At 34.9% G+C, this 23156-nt stretch overlaps 1 protein-coding gene across 1 annotated transcript in view; it reads left to right on the top strand.

The window, feature by feature from the left end:
- Scml2 (Scm polycomb group protein like 2) overlaps nt 1–23156 on the top strand; it is a 66696-nt gene that overhangs the window by 15466 nt on the left and 28074 nt on the right. Inside the window, exons 3-7 of the mRNA XM_046425860.2 lie at nt 3278–3346; nt 4275–4345; nt 5209–5443; nt 9524–9612; nt 10496–10739. Of these exons, the coding sequence (XP_046281816.1) occupies nt 3278–3346; nt 4275–4345; nt 5209–5443; nt 9524–9612; nt 10496–10739 (708 nt within the window). The remainder of the gene's footprint in view (nt 1–3277; nt 3347–4274; nt 4346–5208; nt 5444–9523; nt 9613–10495; nt 10740–23156) is intronic.

Below are 23156 nucleotides of genomic sequence, written 5' to 3' on the forward strand. Positions count from 1 at the left end.
AGGTGGGATGGGAATAGGAAAGACAGTAGAATAAGTTGGACATAACTTTCCTATACTTATATATGAATACACAACCAGTGTAACTCTACATCATGTACAAGAATGGGATCCTAATTGGAATGGGTTGCACTCCATGTCAAAACACACCCTACTGTCATGTATATCTAGAAACAACAAATAAAAATATAAGGAGGAATGGGATTGTGGCTCAGCGGTAGAATGCTCGCCTTGCACATGCGAGACCCTGGGTTCGATCCTCAGCACCACATAAAAAAAGTGAAATAAAGGTATTGCGTCCAACTACAACTAAAAAAATAAATAAATATTAAAAAAATATATAAGGAAAAGTGAATGAAGAAGGAAAAATAGTTGAGCAGTTATAGAGAAAGGGAGGATAGGGAATATAGAGGAGGAATGGAGGGACAAAGCCTAAAGAAAATGATGCCAGCATCTACCATGGTAAGATAGGAGAAATTAGCCAGGTGAGGAAGAAGAGGTAGCTTGTTCCAGGCAGAGGTCATCTTTAATCTACTGAAGCAAAGATGTGGTTGGGCTAAGCGACTGGCCAGGAGATGGCAGCAGAGATCAGGCTGACCCAGAGCACAAGAGGCTCTCTGCACAGGGTGAGCCCTTGCCACCAGCATCCCAGGTGACCCTGTTATCCACATCCTGATTTATCATTTTTCCTAGATCTTTTTTGGTTAGCAAAATATTGTTATGGGATAGGTTTAATTTGCATATTTGATATTTTTAAATTTTTGATAGGTAAAAATTGCATGTATTTATGGTGTAGAATATGATGTTTTGAGATATAGTATATAACTTGTTCAGTGACTATAAAAAGATAATTAACATGCATTAGCTCTCGTTTCTCATTAGTGGTAAGAATACTTAAAATCTATTTTCTTGGCAAGTTTCAGGTGTTTAAAATGTTGTCATTAATCACTATAACCATGATGTACAATAGATCTCATGAACTTATTCCTCCTGTGCAATGTAAATTTTGTGTCCTTTGACAAACATCTCCCCAAGCCCAGCCTCTTAGAACCATCATTTTGCTCTCTGCTTCTCTAAATTCAACATTTTAGATTCCACATATAAGTGAGATCATGTTGTATTTGTTTTGTGCCTGGCTTATTTTACTTAATATAATACCCTCAGATTTATCCATGTTGTCACAAATGACAGAATTTCCCTTTCTGAGACTGAACAGCATTCCATTGTGAGTATGTATCCCATTTCCTTTATCCGTTTACCTGCTGGTGGACACACAGGTTGATTCAATGTGTTAACTATTATAAGAAATGCTGCAATGAACGAGGGAGTACAGATGTCTTTGACATGCTGATTTCATATCCTTTGAATATATACACAGTTGTGTTTGGGAATATCTCAATTTATGAAGGAAAAAAAACCCTGCTTGTTAAGTTTTTATTTTTAATTGACTAAATATATTCCATACTGAATTGAAATAAAACTGAAAGGCTTTTTAAAAAGAAGTTTATTACTTACTTGACAAAGCATCAATAAGGCCAAAACAGCAATTGTTAAAAATATATAAAGTATGTTTAAATTGATGAATTCATAATGATACAAAACTAAAAAATTCACAAGTACAACCTATTGGGGGCTGGGGTTGTGGTTCCGCAGTAGAACACTCGCCTAGCATGTGTGAGGCCCTGGGTTCGATTCTCAGCACCATATAAAAACAAATGAAATGAAGGTATCTGTTGGTCATCCATGGAGATTGCTAGAGATCCAATTTATCATTTTGAAAACTCAAGAATAAAGAAAAAAATAATATGTTAATTGTGTCTTCCCTTTGTGATCTGTACCTCAGTGTAACTGAGTGGTTGAAGAGAGGAAGTTTCTCTCTACAGAAGTTTTCTGGATATTCTGGGCTCAGTGACACATGACTATAATCCCAGTAATTTGGGAGACAGGCAGGAGGATCACAAGTTCAAGGCTAGTTTCAGCAGTTTAGGGAGATCCTGTCTCAAAAAATAAAAGGGCTGGGGATATAGCTCAGTGGTAAAGCATCCTTGGGCTCAGTCCCTATTACCACACACAAAAACATGTTTTCTGGATAATCAAGAATGAATGCTAGAATTAGAATCCCTCCATTTTGTAGCCACTAATAAACTAATGTCTAGGAATACCCATCCATGGCTGTTTACTAGGACCAGAAGAACACAATACTAGGGGAAAGGAGTGAGCAAAATTCTAATTAGAAAACTCTAAAGGACTAGCTAGTTTATTGCCATCAAGAACAGTAAAAACATTACAAGGGAAAGGTAAAAAAGAGGAGGAGAAGGAGCCTACAGATCAAAAGGATATAGGGAGATATCAACCATTGCTATATGGGAACATTGAGTGATTCCAACATACATACACTTATAATAATCGAAGCAGTTGGAGAAATACGAACACCTACTGGTTATTTGATGATAGAAGGCATTTTAACTAATATTTAAGGTATAATGGCAGTATTATGCTTCAGTTTTTTTAAGTCCTTTCAGAGATACTTTAATATCTGTGGATGAAATGATGTATCTTAGATTTGGTGAGGTCTCAAGGATCCAGGGCTATTTGAGACCTTTAGCTTAAGACAGAGGAAAAACTGCCTAGTTCATCAAATTACCTTGCATTCTAGATTCCCTGTGATATTTTGAATACTCAGAAGCATACACTTTATTTCTAGGACTTGTAACTTTGATTTGGAAAGGTTTTTTTTTTTTTTTTTTGCAATTTTATTTTTGTGGTTCAGGGAATTGAACCCAGGGCCTAATGTATTAGGATATATTAGTTTATACATTATAAGGATCAGCTCGTTTTGGTTTATAACATTCATAACAAATGTTTGCTTATTCTGCATGCCAGTTCCTGTTTTAGTGAACAAGACAGGCAAAATAAATCCCTTATGGCGCTTTCATTTGAGTAGAGTGAGACATACAGTAAACAAAATGAAGTGAGCAAATTATAAAGTGAATAGTAAGAACTATGTAGAAGATGAGGGTATTAGTCATAAAAGTTAAAACTTACTATTAGAAAATAGTAAGACCTATGCAGAAGATGAGGAAGTTATAAAAAATACAACTTACTATTAAGAATAACTTCATGGGCTGGGGTTGTGGCTCAGTGGTAGAGCCCTCGCCTAGCATGCACGAGGCACTGGGTTTGATCCGCAGCACCACATAAATGTAAAATAAAGATATTGTTTCAACGTAAAACTATGTGGTTTTTTTGGTATTGCTGACTATTTTCTCTTTTTTGTTAGATTCAATGGAAGTCAAGAAGGAGAGTCAAGAGAAAACTCCTCACTCAAGCACATCATCTGTGCAAAATGGTAGGTTTTAAAGTAGTTTAATACAACATGGTTTTGTTTCTTACTTAGTATTAAAATAAACTCTTATTGCTTTTGGTACAATATGTACAATAAACTTGTAAATATAAAAGCTAAGCAATAGAAAAGGTCAAAGCTTATATTTTATTCTGAAATTTTTACTTTGGTTTTACTTAGAGATAAAATTTATCCTTTGATAAGTCTAACTAGTCAGGCAACATACATTGTTTCAAGCCAGCTAAGTACACTGTTTTTTGATCTTCTCTGGAATTATGATATGTTATTAATGGGGAGGGGTAGACATTAAGAGTTTGTAGAAAATGTAGATCATTAAAATAATCTGTATACCTGACTACACTAATGATTAGCTAACTGCTTTGCTCTACTAACATTTTCTTGGCACTTTGGATCTAATAGTCCTTTGAGAAACTACTCTGGTTCTCAGAATTTTTTCTTTCCATGAAACATTATAAGAGCAAAATTCTGTTGGACCACATACTTACACACCTTCGGCTCCCCATGAAGAACAAAGTGCCTTCCCATTCATGGGATGAAATGGTATAAACATGTTTCTTGAATAAATTCATATCTGAAGTAGATGAATAAACTTCGTATTACTCTACAAAAATTCCTTTGTTTCTAATGACATTTTTTAAATCACTGTGCTTTACTTCTCAATACATTGAAAGGACCTGGGTTGTATCAGAGCCATTATTATTAGGAAATTGTCTTGTTTTTTATTTCCATGCTGCTAATCAAATGTAGATCAGGATGTTTGAATCTGCTCTTTAGGAAGTATTTGTTTTTAAAGAGTTTTCTAACTAAAAAACAGATGGTTCTGAAAACTACTATGCATACCATATGTATATATATATATATGTATGTATATGTATATTCATTCACCCCTGTTTTGCACATGTGTTTTCTCCAGATGATTTTCAGTGGGACAAATATTTGAAAGAGACTGGATCTTTAAGTGCTCCTGCAGAATGCTTCAGACAGGTATGCCAAAATTTTGTAGATGTTTTTTATATTAATGTAAACCAGGCACAGGCCTGTAATCCCAGCACCTTGGGAGGCTGAGTCAGAAGGATCACAAGTTCAAAGCCAGCCTCAGCGACAGCGATGTGCTTAGCAACTCAGTGAGACCCTCTCTAATTAAAATACAAAGTAGGGCTGGGGGTGTGGCTCAGATGTTGAGTGCCTCTGAGTTCAATCCCCCCAAAAATAAAAATAATTTATTCTTATGTCAGGTATACTAAGCCCTTATGATTACCCATCTGGAGGGAAAGATAAACTTGTAAATAAATAATTATGAGAAGTGTGATACCTTTATACCGGGAAGGATAATAGAAGACATTCTATTTGAGATTGTTGGGAAGAGGGGGAGGCAGAGGCAAGGCACCTGGGTGTGAAAGAATCTGAATATTGAGGGATAGCCTGGGGTAGCTTGAAGCACAAAGAGGATGGAAGTGATAGTGTGGAAGTGAGGTTAAAGGTGTGGGAACATTTAAACTGTGCTGAGCAGCTGGACTTTATCATAGGCAACGATGATCTGCTAGTAGGTTTTTTCTAAGAGGAACAGCCTAATTGCATTCTTACTTCAGAAAGCCCCTCAAGGTGAATTTTAGAGGTTCTATTTAGGTATGTGGGCAAATGAGTAAGACTAGCAATGGGTAATGTTTTTATACTGCATGTCAAACCAAGGAGAGAGTTTGGAGAGAATTTTTTTCTTGACCCTGATAGGTTTGACCTCAGTTACTGTCTGTTATGACTCGTACTTAAAATGTTTCCCAGGTATTCTGGTAACATAACTGTTTTTCTTAAAGTTGATGCATTTTTGACAAATTTTTATCTAATTATAGTCTAAGATTCCACCAGCAAATGACTTCAAAGTTGGTATGAAATTGGAAGCTCGTGACCCTCGCAATGTTACTTCAGTATGTATTGCTACAGTTATTGGAATTACTGGGGCCAGATTACGTTTACGACTGGATGGCAGTGACAACAGAAATGATTTTTGGAGACTTGTCGATTCCCGGGACATACAGCCTGTTGGGACATGTGAAAAAGAAGGAGACTTACTTCAGCCTCCACTGGGTAAGAATAAACCATTTAAAAAAAATAACATATTCTTACTAGTGTGATATTTAGTGGAAATAATTTTAAGTGACCTCTAAAAAATCTCTCTGGCACGCTCACAAGTCAGGTGGTTACTGTGTAGAATGTATGATGAGAGAGAAACTCCATGCCATATGTTGTGCAGTTTGACTTGAGTACTCCTGGCATATGTTTGCCAAAGAGTCCCATTTCAGGACAGTGCTCATGCTAAATCTTCAAGCTTGAAATGCTAAGTGCAGCTTTAGATTACACATTCAGATCAAGAACCCCATCTGAGGAAGAAGTTTGTAGCATTTTGTACGAATTATAGCCTTCTCAATTTTGATCATTGAGCCATTCAGCATTTTTGATATGAAATGAACAATAGGTGAACTCCAGGTCCAAACATGAGAATTTCATTATACCTACAGTGGGAAGAAATCAGAGTGAGAGAAATAGGAGTCAGTAACTTTGAGAGCGAGCTCCAAATCCTAACTACTAGTTCACTAGGGGACTTACATTTAGGTCTTTACAAAGGAGGAGAGGATGGAACTTTAAGTAAAGGGATTAAGATATCAAATATATAACACTCAATTTTGGCTAAGCCTTTAAAAGATAAAAAGATAGTGACTCTTACTTAGGGCAAAAATTTTTAAATTTAAGCACACCATGATACTATGTGGAAAATAAATGATTTAGTTTGATTATTCTACATTCTGAGTGATTGGTAGTTATTGGTTTTTATTTTTATTTTTTTGCAATACAGGAAATTGAACCCAAGGGCAGTGTACCACTGGAGTATATCCCCAGTTCTTTTATTTATTTATTTATTCATTTTTTTTAAATTTTGAGAGGGTTTCATTAAGTTCCCAAGCCTAAGTTTCCAAGGCTATCCTTGAACTTGTGATCCTCCTGCTTCACCTTCCCAAGTTTCTGGATTTATAGGCATGCACCAATGTGCCCAATAGTGGTTACTCTTTTAGCAGTATATTTTCATAATGCCTTATTGTAATTGTTAATATAACTAATATGATTTAGGCTTCCAGGTATTGTTCAGTGGTTGAATCTGTGCTTAGCATGTACAAAGTTCTTGGTTCAATCCCTAGCACCCTGCCCCTTCCCACCAAAAAATTGGTTTAAGATTTATACTTATTGAGCTGGGGTTGTGGCTCACTGGTAGAGCATTTGCCTAGCATGTGTGAGGCACTGGGTTCGATTCTCAGCACCGCATATAAATAAATAAATGAATAAAATAAAGGTCCATCAACATCTAAAAAATTTAAAAATATATATTTTTTTATGTTTGGGTGGTGCTGGGAATCAAACCCAGGGCCTCAGACTTACTAAGCAAACACTTTCCTTCTGAACTATATCCTCAGCACTAAAATATTTAAAAAAACTAGTCAGAGATATGTTATAAGATGATTTAGGGTATATGTGGGTTTTTTTTTCTTTTCCTTTTTTTAAAAAAAATTTTTTTAGTGGTAGATGGACACAATATCTTTATTTTTATTTATTTATTTCTACATGGCGCTGAGGATTGAGCCCAGGGCTTCATGCGTGCAAGTCAAGCACTTTACCACTGAGCCACAACCCCAGCCCATTTTTTGCCTTTTCTTCATATCACATTTTTTGGGTACTAGGGATCAAACTCAGGGACACTCTACCACTGAGCCACGACCCCCAGCCCTATTTTGTATTTTATTTAGAGACAGGGTCTCACTGAGTTACTTAGTGCCTGACTTTTCCTGAGACTGGCTTTGAACTCTAGATCCTCCTGCCTCAGCCTCTGAAGCTGCTGGGATTACAGGCGTGTGCCACCATGCCCAGCTATTTTTGCATTTTATTTAAAGAAAATAAAGCTATTACAATGGTCAGTATTTCAAATGCATAACCAGATTTATGGTCATTCTCTTTTTTCAAATTACTTATCATATTTTTTTTAAATACAAACAATACTTATAGATTACTATCTATTTTGGCAGTGTATATAGAAATTCACAATTTGTGTCAGTTTGGTCTATATGCACTTTTGAATAGTTTAATTTTCATTTTAATATAACAACTTATTTAGTTTTCCTTTTTGAATTTTTGTTTACTTAAAGCTTTTTAAAATTCTTAGTTATAGATGGAACACAGTGCCTTTATTTATTTTTAAAAAACATTTTTTTTTTAGTTCTGTTGGACACAATATCTTTAGTTTATTTTTATGTGGTGCTGAGGATCAAACCCAGCATCTCACGCATGCTAGGTGAGCACTCTACCACTGAGCCACCACCCCAGACCTTATTTATTTATTTTTATGTGGCACTGAGGATCAAACCCAGTGCCTCACACATGCTAGGCAAGAATGCTACCAATGAGCCACAACCCCAGACTTTGTTTATTTAAATCTTAAAGGTTATTATTAAGATTTTTTTCCTTTTGACATACAAACCAAAGTGTATAAATTCTAAGTATACAACTTATAACAAACATACCTGTATAACTACCACTCATATCAGGAAATAGAAAACCCTAGAAGCCCACTTCTGCTGATTCCCCAAGTTATAAGCTACCCCTTCCCAAGTATAACTAGCATCCAGACTTCCTAATATTATAGATTAGTTTTATCTGTTTTAAAACTTTTTATATGTGCTTTAATCTGTTTTTGTTTTGGGGTGGGGTTTTTTGGTGTTTTTTTTTTAGTTTGTGTATGACTTTAGATGATTTAAAACTTTAGGAGAATCTTGGTGCATGATAAGATGAGATAAAAGTTAAGCAGAAGGACCAGAGAATGATGGTTATGGAATATTCTTCTGAGAATGCTATTTATTAGATATCAGTAATGTTGATTTATTATAAGAGTAAGTAACAAATCAAGTACATACACTCATTTTTTCCTAATGGCAGTTGTTTTCCTTAGTTGGAGGGTTTTTGTACAGGATTATTAGAAGATGGCTTTTTCTACCTTAACTTTCTTGCATGTAATAATGGATGCATCCATTATTAGTGATTCATATGCCTGTCTATCTTAATGCATTTATCCATCAAGGATGCGTGCTAACTTCTTTCCAGTTCTGGTATGGGCATAGGCAGGTGTTGTATGAAACAGATTGTCCTGAGAAAATGGTAAAATTAGCACCCCCTCTTGTCTTCCTGCTGCCTGTGCCAGATGTTGAGATCTCTAGCAAAGACAACTATCAAGTCTATTTTGATAGCTTCTGATACGAATTCTAAGATCATGTTTAGATTGCTGAAACAAGAGCAGTCTTTTTTCTTAACATTTTATGAAAAATTTCAAGTATACATAAAAGAAGAATTTTACAGTGAACACCCCCATACCCACTACTTAGATTCTACCATTATCATTTTATCATACTTGCTTTATTACTTATCTATCCATTTTCTGTCCTTTTGTTAGTTCATCAATCCCTCTTATTTTTTAATACAATTCAGCTTAAGTTATTGATATTAGTATACTTCTCTTAGATTCTTAAATTAACTAGAATTAGCATTGGGTTTTTTGTATATTAAATCTATATACAATGAAATGTACTGCTGTATATGTACATTTGCTGAGTTCAACAGAAAACTGTCTTTCTGAAAAGAAGAAACCAGGGACTTTGAGGGAAAAAGGCGGGTAAAAGTCTTTTGAAATCTTTACCTGTGCTTGCGTTGTTATTGGTAAAATGGAACTTCTTCCAGTCTCTGTCTTGGATCCCCAACAGATATACATGTTCATTGGTAAACCATAGCCAGTAGCTTCTCTAAAATAGAGTTTTGCTGCATGTGGTGGTACACACCTGTAATCAAAAGCTGGGGACTTAGCTTAGTTGTAAAAGCACTCCTGCGTTCATCCCCAGTACCAACAAGAAAAAGTTGCTAACCCCACTGTAGCATTGTTGCCAGACAGTACAGTGGGGATAGTAACAATGAGAGGAGGGTGCATCTGCTCCTCTTGCCTGTATCCTATGTCCTTAGATAAGAAGGTCATTCTCTGGAAAAGAATGATGAGTGAAACATGTTTTTTTTTTTAAATACTAACTTGCTATAGTATCACAGGGGGACTTTTTTCATGATTTCTCATTTTTAAAATAGGCTACCAGATGAATGTATCATCATGGCCGATGTTCCTTTTGCGAACACTGACAGGATCTGAAATGGCACCTGCAACTTTCTTTAAGCAGGTAAGTGTCATAAAAAACTTCCAACAGCTTATATTTTTATTGTGTTAATGGGAATGCTTAATGCTTTGTCTTCTCTGATATGAAAAAGCAAAAATACTTTTTAAATTACTGGATTGGCAATTAAAGTTGTTTTCTGGCCCAAGAAGGAAGGGGGCCACAGAGAAGATGTATCTTTTCAGGCAGGCCCACAGTGACACTCCTCTTCCAGCCACACCCCACCTTTCTACTGTTAACACCCAGTCATTCTGAAACTAGGATGGACTGATTAGGTTACTTCTCTCAAAGTCCTATCATTTTATCTCCAAACAATATTGCATTAACATGAAAGCTTTTGGTGGACACCTCATATGCAACCCAAAATACCTACCCTTATGATACTTGTATGCTAGTAAAGAGAGACGGTCAATAAACACAACGTAAAAAGCAAAACATGGACACATGTAAGAAATGATATGTGCTATGCAAAAAGAGGGGAGGGGAGAGAGTGTGTATGAAGGGATACAGAGAGCCATATGGGGGAAGGGGTTTTGTACAATTTTAAGTAAAGTAAAGAATTAGGGCAAGTTTCAAATGAAAAGTGATATGTGAACAGAAACCTGAAGGATCTGATTGTTAACCAAGCAAATATCTACAGAAGAAGTGCTCAAGCAGAGAGAATATCCATGGTTAAGACTGTCATGCAGGTGCTGTCTGAAAAGTTTGAGGAATATCAAGGAAGCAAGTGTAGCATAGTTTCAGATCTGTGAGAATGCATTTCTTCCCATATTAATTGATAAATATAGAGCTTACTTTTTGTGTGCTAAGTATTATAAGAGAATATACTTGAGCAAATGGTTTTTAATACATCTTAACAATGAAAACTTAAAAAAAAATGTTTTGGTAGGAACCACCAAAGCCACCCATAAATAATTTTAAAGTGGGGATGAAACTGGAAGCTATTGACAGAAAAAACCCATACTTGATCTGTCCTGCAACCATTGGAAATGTTAGAGGAGACGAAGTTCATATCACGTTTGATGGATGGAGTGGAGCATTTGATTATTGGTGCAAGTATGATTGTCGAGATATTTTTCCAGTTGGGTGGTGCTGCCTAACAGGAGATGTATTGCAACCACCAGGAAATAGTGGTAAGCTAATACATAACTACATATTCATTTATTAATTCATTCATTTTTATTGAAGTTAGTTCTAACTGCTTTTGTGGCATTGTGGTTAGCATTGGTGATATTAGGACTTCATGTCTAACTAGAGTGGCAGCCAGAACAGCAAGAGAACTAGAAGTCAAGAAAGGCTATGATTAGAATTCTTGAGGGCTGCCCCAACATCATAGTCTTAGTTCCAGTGCACACTGGAGAATATGGGCAAGCTAAAAATTTCATTTGGACCACTGAAGCCTTGTTGCTATAAGCATTGGTCAAGGGTGGGGGGTGGTTCAACTACTTTTATAATAGCTATTCAATTAAAACTTATACACTAGAACTGGGAATATAGCTCTGTGGTAGAATGTGTTAAGCATGCACAAGGCCCTGGGTTTGATTCCTAGTGCCCTAAGGAATCTTTTTACATGGTATATTCCATTGTTCATATTTCAAAGGCAATTTTTCTAAAAGTTGGGCATAACAGCTATTTAAAACACATTTTGAATGGTTTTGATTCTGTTTTTCAAGTTAAATTGATACTTCGATAGTTTTAAGTAAAATCTACACATAAGTGAAAATTTATAACTCTTTAGAAGTTGTTATAGATTTCTATGTTATTTTAGTTATGGTACTATTTATTGGCTGTAACGCTAAATTGAATAAGTTGAATACTGTGACCATCTAGATATTTTCTTTCAGAGAAAAGTCCTCAAAATATTGAAGCTTCTTGTTGACTCTTCAAGGGCCTTTAGACATGCCTAAATTGGTCTTCTGTGATGGAATAACTGCTGAGATTTAAGTGAGATCTAAGCATAGAACTCAAACACTGGCCTAAGTTTAATATGAAGCTATTAGTGGAATTAAATGTGAATATAATTAAAATGTACCCCACTAAATGTATTTATACCAGAAAAAAGCTAGATGTAGAAATGAATAGGAAAAATGTGTAGAGGAGAGTGGTGACTATTCTTGTAACTGCTAGTAAGACTTTCTGTAATTTGAGTCACATGTTATTATACTACAATACTGCATGCCTTGATGTTCTTTTTTATTAGGTACCTCTTTTATCATTTCCTTGCTTCCATATTTCTAGAAAGTAGATACTAGTGGTTGAATTTGTAAAATCTAGTACAATACAGATCCGTGTTCATATGCTGCAAAGATAACTAAGGCCTAGTGTATCCCCTCAAGAAGTTTACCTTATAGTGGAAGAGAGATGAATCTCAGGAGGGACTGGTGTGTAAAAAATAATATAGAATTAGCAATTCAAGAATAGAGATGTGTGCTAGGTGTGAAGGGGACCCAAAGACTTCTAATCTGTGCTAGAGGAAAAGGTGGTTGTATAAAGGAATGCTTCACAAAAGGACACATGACGTGAGAAGGAATTTGCTAGGCCAAATGTAAATAGAAGTAGGGTGGACCCGTTACAGTGTGTAAAATTTGTTTATCCTAAAAACTGAGGAGTTTAGTTTGTGACAAGGTGAATTTGGAATGTGTGATTGAGAATGCTATTGTCCTCCAGTACTTTTTTCCCCTTAGTAATACAGTTTGGTTGACTAATGTAATGACTACTTTTGCAGTCAAACCTACAAGTATGATTTTTGCTAAGTACAGATAGTGTGTCCTACTTTCAGGAATTAAAGAATATGGTTTTGGCTAGATCATGAGGTGGGGACCATGTCCTAGGCACTATAAAATAGAAAATGGGAAGTCCCTGAGGACTTCATGCAGCAGAACTTTCGTATTAGTCTATAATGCTCTTCTCTGGACTGTTAATGGAGAGGAATAAACTGTTACGTTATGTAAACCACTATTCTTTTAGCTTTTTCTCTTACTGTGAGCTGAACTTGATTCAGGGTAAAATTTTGACATCCAGATGCACATGTCCATTGGATAGCTGCACATGCAGATATGGTGCCTTAAAAAAAGATCCTGATTAATTAAAAACAGGATTGAGAGTCATCATGTGCACTCAAACAAATACTGTTTGTGCCAGACAGGAGTACAGGTGTGTGGGGGAGGGTGCAGTTTACATGTTTTGTTGATAAGAGCAAATGGTGGAAGTTTTGAGTCTGGTTTTAATTATACATGTTTAACCAGGTGGAAATGGAAGAGAATCGATACAGAATCTTGGGTGTCAACATTTAAGACAGTAATTCTCAAGGGTGGGGTAGGGGAAGGGAGAGGGGGGAAAAAGACAGTAATTCTCACTCTTGAATCACTTGGAGTCGTTTGTTGAAAGACATTACCCTGGAACTCAATTCCAGGGGTTCTGAGTCAATAGGCTTAGAAATCTAGGACACCGAGAAAAAATGTACGTAAATGTAGGATAATTACTAGATGGTTCTCCTAACAATAGGAGAGGAAATATTTTAACGAGAAAACATTCAACGAGCAAGAAAATAGTCATTGGTGAACTTAGTACATGTGATTAGTGGACTTCTTCATAAAGAGTCAGATTTAGAGTCAGGATTGAATAGGAAAGGGAAAATATGTGGCTTCTCAGTACATTGTGAGATCTGTCTTTTCTATTCTTACCCTACTGAACATTTTCCCACTTTAAGTAAAATTTGAAAAATCTTATGTTGCTTTGTCTCTTTACCCTCTGCTGTGTGTAATGCTTTCAGTATTTCCTCTACATTCATTGAAAACCACATTAGATAGTGTTATAATTTTGCTTTCATCATCAAACATAATTTAGAAAACATGAGAAGGAAAGTTTATTGTATTTGCCCATATTTTTGCCCTTTCAATTGTTATTTCTTCTTGTTTTTCAAGATTGCTCCTTTCATTATTTTCTTCTTGCTTAGAGAGGGTTTTTTTGGCCATTCTTTTAGGAATGAGGATGACAAATTCTCTTGGTTTTTCTGAGAATGTCTTTATTTTGTCCTCATTCTTGAAGAATATTTGTTAGATATAGAATTCTAGACTGATAGTTTTTCCAGCACTTTTCACGTGCTGGAAACATATCTTCTTTATGGCTTCCAGGGTTTCAGATGAGAAATTTGTAATTATTCAATTTGTTTTCCCATATAGGTTCTATTATGGGTACTGAGCCACAACCCCAGCCCATCCGGTGGCTTTTTAAATTTTTTTGTAAATTTTTTCCTTTTAGATTTACACAACAAATATATTTTGACATATTATGCCTACATGGAGTATAACTTGTATTAATTAGGATCCCTTTGCAGTTACACACATGATGTGGCATTTCATTGGTTGTGTATTCATAAAGGTACATAGGAAAGTTAAGTCACATTCTTTCTGCAGTCTTTCCTATTCCTGTCCCCCCTCCCTTTTCTTCATTCCCTTTGTATAATCTAATGAACTTATATCCTGCTCCCACTTATTGTGTGTCAGCATCCACATATCAGAGAGAACATCTGAGATTGGCTTATTTCACTTAGTCTCCAGTTCCATCCATTTTCCGGCAAATGTCATAATATCATTCTTCTTTATGGCTGAGAAATATGCCATTGTGTATATATACCATATTTTCTTTATCCATTCATCTGTTGAAGGTTAGTTCCATAGCCTATCTATTGTGAATTGAGCTGCTTTAAACATTGATGTGGCTGTGTCACTATAGTATGCTGATTTTAAATTCTTTGAGTATAAAACAAGAGTGGGATAACCGGGTCAAATGGTGTTCCATTCCAAGTTTTCTGAGGAATTTCCATACTGCTTTCCATAGTGGTTGCTCTGTGCCTTTTTTTTTTTTTTTAAATAGTGTTGGGGATTGAACTTGGCCTTGTTGATGTGAAAGCTGTACAACCCTAACCTTCTTGTGGCCTTTTTATTTTTATTTTTTTAAAATAAGAATGTATTTGTGTATCATATTTGTGCTTTGAAAGTTTTAGCTTGAAAGGGATTTCTGAATACACTGATTTGTTTTGTTGAGACAGGTGTCCTTATGTTATCAGCTCAAGTGATCTTCCTGCCTCAGCCTCCACTATAGTGCCACCATACCCAGTTTTAAACATATTTTGCACTTAATATTATTTTCACCTTAAGATTGGGTTTATCAGGATGTAACCCCATCCTAAGTTGAGGTGCTTCTGTTTCCCCATGTAAAATATGTTCCTACAAATGCATTCCATCATACGACTTAACAAAATCTCTGTTTTGTTAGGTATTTAGAATATATCCATATGTATGTTACTAAACTAGATGATATGATAATTACTTCTATGCATATGTATTTGCATATCTCTCTTTTTTCCATTCATTAATTTTGCTGGGGTAAGGGATTTAAAAAAAATATTTTGTTTTAGTCATACATGGACACAAGGTCCTTTTATGTGGTGGTGAGGATTGAACCCAGTGCTTCACATGTGCAAGTGCTCTGCCACTGAGCCACAACCCCAGCCCTAGGGGTATGTTTTTAAAGCTGACAAATGGTTTTTCAGAAAGGTATACCCACTTTTCTCCACCCTCAGACTAAGTGAAAGTAGTTTTTTCATACTCTGCCCAACCTCAGAAATTATCTTTATTGTTTTTGTTATTTTAAGTTTTTCATTTCATAGTTTACTAGTAGCAGTGAATTTTCTTTTTACATGTATTTTAACCATTAATATTTCCTTACAATTTGCCTGTTGATAACCTTTTTTCATTTTTCCTCTTAGAGTATTCCTTTTCTTATCAATTTGATGGCTTTATTTATTGTATATATCAACCTTTGTCATAAATGTAAAACTTCTTTCTCAGTCATTTGCTTTATAGTGTTATTAATAATGTCTTTTTTAACTTACAGAGCTATTTATTGACTTGACTAGTAAATAATTAAAGGGACTTAATTCCAGTAGGCACTCATAGGAGTAAATTAATTTAATTTCATAAATTAAAAGCATCTATTTTGTTTCTTTTGAATATTTCCTTTTTTAAAAGTTTTTTTAAAATTTTTTTTAGTTGTAGATGGACACAATACCTATTATTTTGTTTGTTTGTTTTATTTGTTTATTTTTATGTGGTGCTGGGGATTGAACAAACCCAGTGCTCATGCATGCTAGGCAGGCTCTCTACCACTGAGTCACAACCCCAGCCCCTTGAATATTTCTTATATTCATTGGAAATGTTTTTCAACCTTTAAATAATTGCTTTTCCATAATTTTTAAGGGTGTGGCACAAAACTTTTTCAAATAATCAATGATGAAAATGGTTCAGTTGCATGTTTTCTTAAATATAGTAAGGCAGCCATAAGTGCTACTTGATTTGATGTTACATTAAAAAGGATTTAAACTTTGCTGATTTTTTTCTTTTAATAAAATTTAATTTACTTTAAGTCTTCTAAATATATATATATATATATATATATATATTAAATAGATGGACACAATACCTTTATTTTATTTAGTTAGTTTTATGTGGTGCTGGGGATTGATCCCAGGGCCTCACTCATGCTAAGCAAGTGCTTTTCCACTGAGCCACAATCCCAGCCCTCCTTTTTTTGTTGTTACTAGGGATTGAACCCAGAAGCCCTTTACCACTTTACCACTGAGCTGCATTCCCGGACCTTTATATTTTATTTTTCAGTTTGAGACAGGGTCTTGTTAAGTTGCTGAGGCTGGCCTTGAACTTTACAGTCTTACCTCAGTCTCCAAAATAGCTCGAATTACAGATGTGTACCACCCTGCCCCCCGTTGAATCCAGGCCTCATGCATGCTAGGCAAGTGCTCTACCACTAAGCTACATGTCCAGATGTAAATTTTTTCTTCAACTATGTAAAAACTTTTTATTATCACAAATAGTGAATTGTTGTACTTATCATTTGTAGAAAAATGCACTGGAAAAATATACTTGGATAGAAAATTCAACAAGTGGTATACCTTTTTTTTCCTGGTTTATTTAGGATTTCCTCTCTTGGCTCTCAATATGACCTTACAAACTTTCAAAGCCCATAGCTTCTGGTTAATGCTATCATGGCTCCTCAGGTTTGCTCAGCTGACCTATACAGGGTGTCTGAGACAGTGGAAAGAAACGTGTGTGCTAATGTGGCTTTGGCAACTTGGAGAAGGAGGCTGAGTCATATATATATATGAACAAGACCCATTGCAGATTTTCTAATTGGACATTTGCTCTTGCTGTTTTTAACTTGTTCTTCCACCCTCTGTGTCATTTTTTTTTTTTTTAACCTTAGTTCACTCTAAGTAATGATAGATATTTAGAAATAGCTTGTAAGGTAATGTTTTATATTTTTCTCATATTGCCCTTCTCATGTGTCTTGCATATAGTAACAGAAATTTATAGCCAGTCCTTCTAAATATTTAATCCATGAAGAGGCAAGACAGGGTGATTTCAGCAATTTGCAATCAGAACTAGAACTACCCTTATTTTGAAAGCTATATAAAGAGTTCACATTTTTTTTCTTTTTCCTAAAAAAATTAACCAGAGATTATTATTTTTTTGGAGAAAATTAACCAGATATTATTATTCTATTTCCATATTTATTTATGAACATAATAAATGTAGATTGCTAGTCTTTTTAAAAATTTGGGAGCAGATTATTTTTCAAAAATTATTCCTAGTTAATTTTTCTCAGATTATGAGAAAAAATAATTTGTTACATTGTAAACTGTTTTATTTTCCTTTAATGGTGCTTAAATACTTTATTGAAAACTACATTCAAACTTTTAAGTTTGAATTTACATAATCTCTAAATATTATTTTAAGTTTAGCTTCAGATTTATATATTGTAAACTAACAATCCATATTGGTGTAAAGTGTCACCTTGTAGCCCAATTCTTTAAGCAATTGTGATTTTTATAGACTGGGAAGGAGAGCAGGCAGCAAACTTCCAGATGCTTTGAGTATAAAGTTGCAGGTTCCCAAGAGTATAGAGGAATTCCTCTGGTCCAAGGAACTGTGGAGGAGGGGGAAATCTAGAATCAGGAAGATGTAGCCAAACATTGCTGCCCAGTAACACCGTAGGCATTCAGGTGACTATCTAACTCTTTTCTTGATAAATATCTTTCAGTTTACTGGGTCCCCTACCCCCCTGTCTCTCATGGTGTTAGCTTTAATTTAGAAATGAAATTCAGTGGTAACATGACTTTCTGATAAAGAATATTTGACAGACCTGACAAATTAGATTTTCTTTATTGCTAATTCAGACATAAATTTTATGAACAGAAACCTTTCTTCTTAAACATAATGAATTATCTTGGTACTGTTAACTGCTTCTTTGAGTGCTGGTTTATGTTTGCATGTGGTTTAGTTTTTTTTTTTAATAATTAAAATTTTAAGGAGGGGCTAAGATTATAGCTCAGTGGTAAAGCGCTTGTCTAGTATGTGTGAGGCACTGGGTTTGATACTTGGCACCACATAAAAATTAATTAATTATTAAGGTTTATCCACAACTAAAGATATATTTAAAAATTTTAAGAAGTAGGTTTAAAATCTGAACTTTCAATCTTTTAAAAAATGTTACTGTTGGGTTGAGGTTGTGGCTCAAAGGTAGAGTGCTCGCCTGGCACTGGGTTCGATCCTCAGCACCACATAAAAAAATAAAGGTATTGTGTCCATTTCCAACTAAGAAATAAAAATTTAAGAAAAAAATGTTACTGTTCATTTTATATAGTAGTCTTATTTGAAAAAATTCTTGCAATAAACATTTTCCTTCTAAAAAGTTTCAAAATTTGTCTTTTGGGAAGCACATACAGAATCACTTTTCATTTTGTGTTGTACTGGGGCAGAAGTGGAAGAGGTACATATAACCAAAGCTGTAAAAAGTTTAAAGTGTTTCAGTCTCACTTGAAGGCTTCTAAGTAAATGCTCAAATATTCATTTAGATTTTTGCTCTTAATGTAGTTTATAATAAAATATGAATATTCTTAGTAAATTCAGTACACTTGTTTAGTATAAATGAAATGGTTAGAAATGCTATCAACCCAAATGTTTCATGCAAAAGCCATGAAATTTAAAACGGCAGATATTTTCTTTTTCATATGAACAGCTTGGAGCAAATGTTTTGCTTGTGCAAATGAGATGGCTATTATGATGCAAAGAGGTACCTTGAAAAAAACAAATGTCCTTTTTCTATCTTAAGTATTCCAGTTCAATGCTGCAATAATTGCAAACAGAGCCTGGAGATTTTTCTTTCTTGGTTTTGCTCTATAGTATATTTTAACAAGTTCTCTTGAGACTATTAAAATGTCTTGGTTTTTAGGACATGTAGTCCAGCGGGAATAACTTTGTCTGTAGACGCAATGGGTTGGCAGTTAGATTTTGCTTGTCTTCTCACTTCTTTCCAGATTCTCTGACCCAGGGTAACCTTTGATCCTTCTCTGAAGGCAGGAGTGAAGGAAGTTTGAGCAGGTGACTGATGATCACTGTCTAGAGCTCACAGACAATATTCGAATTACTTTAGCAGTCCCCTTAGTCTCCTCCTCTCACTCCTCCCCCCTTAAACCAACAAATGCAAATAGCTTCTTCCCCATTTGCTAGAAATTCAGGCTTGCTCAGGCAACATGGGCTTTGTTGTTGACTGGCTTTCTCCAGAAATGCAGTTTTATTCCTGGTAAGGAGCAAGGCTATCATCTGGAACCTAAATCACCTTAATGGTAAATACAGCAACAACTTGTATCTCTGGGATATTTATAAAGGTAGGAATTACCACAAAAGTTTGTTTATATTGTAGTTGAAGTGTAGTTAAAGAAATTCATTGTCTGCTTTGTGTTAGCTTTTGTATACTAAATATCCCAGTAATTTGCTATCTCAGATAATTCTCTATTTTGTTCTAAATATTACTTGTTAAAATTGTTGGTATTTTATTTGAATAGTCACTTTTAAAAAAATTTGTTTTATGTTATTAGGGAAAAGTCAGTTTTTGGTTATTTGTACCATAAAGATGTTTTTCTTACTTTTTTTTTTTTAAAGGACGAATCTATTGTAAGTCATTTGATCGTTTAAACCATCAGTTTGTAATGAGATTGTTCTCAAAAATTTTTTTCTAATAGTTTTTAGGAATACGAAAAGTAAATGTTTTTTTTTTTCTCACTGGCATTAGATGAGACTTATTAAAAGTATTTTTATGATATAGAATGTGTATATTATTTTACTAATATAGCAGTACATTTAATGTGTTTTGTAGTGGTGACTGCTATGCCTTTTAGTACTATCATCATGAAAGTCATTCTATAGAAATCATTCAGAAAGAAAAAAGATAACTGTGGTTTTAAAAAATAAAGTGGCTTTTAAAAGCTGATATATTGTTAGATGAATTATGGATTGACCTAAAACAACTGGAATTGTTTTAGGTCAATTGTGAACTTTGTTCTGAAAATATTGAAGGTTATAGAGATTGTAATTTTGAATAATATCATGCATATGAGAGTAACAATTGTGAAATAAATAGTCTTAAGGGGGAAACATCCTCCTGACCACGAGGCTGAGGGGAATAGTTTACAGAGCTTCTATGGTCAGCAGGTAGAAAACAAATGTTTTTAAAACAAGATTCTTAAACCCTTCTAAATTCTAATTGTTATTTCTAGTCTTGCATTTTATGAAGTCCTTTTTAGGCTGAATTTGTATGAGAGATAATTATAAAACCAGGTAGGAAAACCATTTAAATTTTACTAAACTTAGATTTTCTTATTTTAATTTATTGTGTATGCCAAGAAAAAAGGGCATTGTATGCAGTAACCTAAATTTTAGCTAGACTTTTGTATTTTTTTATTAGGGAGCTAATTTTGTACTTTTCCATTGTATTTGGAAAATTTTCCCCAATAACATGTTTTTTCAAGTTTTCAGTAACTTTAAGAAAAAATATTCTGTGCATTTTAAGGTATTTTTTAGAAAAGATATATGAAGTCTTTCTTCTTCCTTCTTAAGTCTGTTTCTTAGATACCGAAGCCCAGTTTTGAAACACGGGAATGAATAAAGCTATAGATCCTTTAAATATATTTGGTTTTGGTTTAGTTGTCCAGCCATAATTTTTAAAGCTGCTGGAAAAGACCTAACAGCACTTCCCAAATGTGAATGCTCTGTCACACTTCCCCAAAGCAAGCTATTTCAAACGAAATCTTCATTTTTCTGAAAGAATCATTTCTTTTTGTGTAGGAGTTAACCTTTTGTTATGTATTTAAGGCATTTTAAAAACTGTAAAACTGATTCTTGTTGAGAGAGAAATCTACATGGGTCATCAAGAAGGCTAAGGAGTTAAAATAATGGAGAAACTAAGGCAGCAGGACTGGTCTTGTTTATGGTTTTGTACTCTGATGGTATATTTCGTAGATGAATGGGAAACTGATAAGCCTTCAGATCAGAATTGGGAAATTGGTGCAAGGTCCAGCAAGGGTTAAAATATAAAAAGACAGGTCCAGTTTTCACCATCATCACTACCACCACCACCACCCTCAAAAGAAAAACAAAAACAAAAATAAAACTGGTACAGTTGCCTCTAAAACTTGGAGACCTTGTTTTCCTTCCTTTGTAAGTTATTTTTCCTGAGGCAATCAGTTTGTAAAAAAATAAAATAAACCTTTGAAAATGAGAGGGATGGAAGACTAAAGGGGCTTTTATGCTTATTTTGGGCATAGTAGGAAAGTGGGAGATTCTTTAAGTGATAATATATAAAGAAGAGTGGTAAGTAGAGACCTTGGGGAGGCAGGATTGACATGGGGCATGAAGGGCGGGGCATTGTCTGACAAGGACAGAAGATACCCTGCGGATACCCTGCTCCTATGAATGTAGGTAGACACCAGGTGTTTCTGACAGTCTATTTGGACAATAGGAATGCGCCTCCCCATCCCTATTATGTTCTGCTGAGTTAACTTCTCTGAATGATTTCTGCCTTTGGTACTTAAGATGATCTACTCTTTAGTTCATTATTATGTTTGTTTTTTTGTGAGAGGATTCTAATGGTCACTGCTGGCATGCAAGTGAACCCATTTGAGTATTTCTTTAGTTATACATGACAGTAGAGTCGATTTTGATAAAATTTATGCATGCATGGAATTACCTTACTCTGATTAGGGACCCAGTCTTGCAAATACACATGATGGTGGGGTTAACTGTAGTGTATTCATATATGTACATAGGAAGGTTATGTCAGATTCTTTCTACTGTCTTACCTATTCCTGTTGCCTCCCTTCCCTTCATTCCCCTTTGTCTAATCCAATGAACTTTTATTCCCGCCCCCTCCCTTGTTGTGGTTTAGCTTCCACATATCAAAGGAAATATTTGTCCTTTGGTATTTTGTGATTGGCTTATTTTACTTAGCATGATAGTCTCCAGATCCATCCATTTACTGGCAAAGGTCATAGTTATTCTTCTTTATGGTGAACATTCCATTGTGTATATATAACAAAATTTCTTTATGCATTCACCTGTTGATGGGCATCTAGGTTAGCTCCATAGCTTAGTTCTTATGAATTTTTGCTGCTATAAATATTAGTGTGGCTGCATCACTGTAGTATACGAATTTTAAGTCCTTTGGGTATAAACCAATGAGTGAGATAACTGGGTCAAATGGTGGTTCTATTCCATGTTTTCTGATGAATCTCCATACTGCTTTCCATATGGTTGTACCAATTTGCAGTCCCATCAGCAATGTATGACTGACTGTACCCTTTTCTCCATATCCTCACCAACATTTATTGTTACTTGTATTCTTGATAATTGCCATTCTGGTTGGAGTGAGTTGAAATCTCAGTGTAGTTTTAATTTGCATTTCTTTTAATTGCTAGAGATGTTGAACATTTTTTTTCATGTATTTGTTGACAGTTCATATTTCTTCTTTTGAGAAGTGTATTTAGTTCCTTTGCCCATTTATAGATTGGGTTATTATTTTTTGGGGGGTGTTTTTTGAGTTCTTTATATATCCTGGAGATTGATGATTTATCTGAGGTACAGGTGGCAGACATTTTCCCCCATTCTGTAGAGGGTCTCCATGCTCCTGATTGTTTCCTTTGCTATAAAGAAGCGTTTTAGTTTGATACCATCCCATTTATTGATTTTTTAATTTTACTTCTTGCACTTTAGGAATCTTGTTAAGGAAGTTGTTTCCTAAGCCTCCATGTTGGAGTGTTGGGCCTACGTTTCCTTCTAGTAGGTGCTGGGTTTCTGGCCTAATACCTAGGTCTTTGATCCACTTTGAGTTGAATTTTCTGCAGAGTGAGAGATAGCAGTTAAATTTCATTCTACTACATATGGATTCCCAGTTTTCCCAACTTTTGTTGAAGAGGCAATCTTTTCTCCAATGCATATTTTTGAAGCCTTTGTCTAGTATGAGTTAACTGTATTTATGTGAGTTTGTCTCTGTGTCTTCTATTCCGTTGGTCTTCTGCATGGATATTTCGAATGTTACTTTTAGTGGATTGATGGCCAGACATACTTAAGTATACTCAAGATTAGTTCCAGGACTTACCAGGGATACCAAAATCCAACCCTTATATAAATTGGGGTTAT

This window comes from Marmota monax, unplaced genomic scaffold, assembly GCF_021218885.2.
Source record: "Marmota monax isolate L192 unplaced genomic scaffold, Marmota_monax_Labrador192_F-V1.1 WCK01_AAM20220418_F8-fsc00203, whole genome shotgun sequence".
NCBI classification, from domain to species: domain Eukaryota; kingdom Metazoa; phylum Chordata; class Mammalia; order Rodentia; family Sciuridae; genus Marmota; species Marmota monax.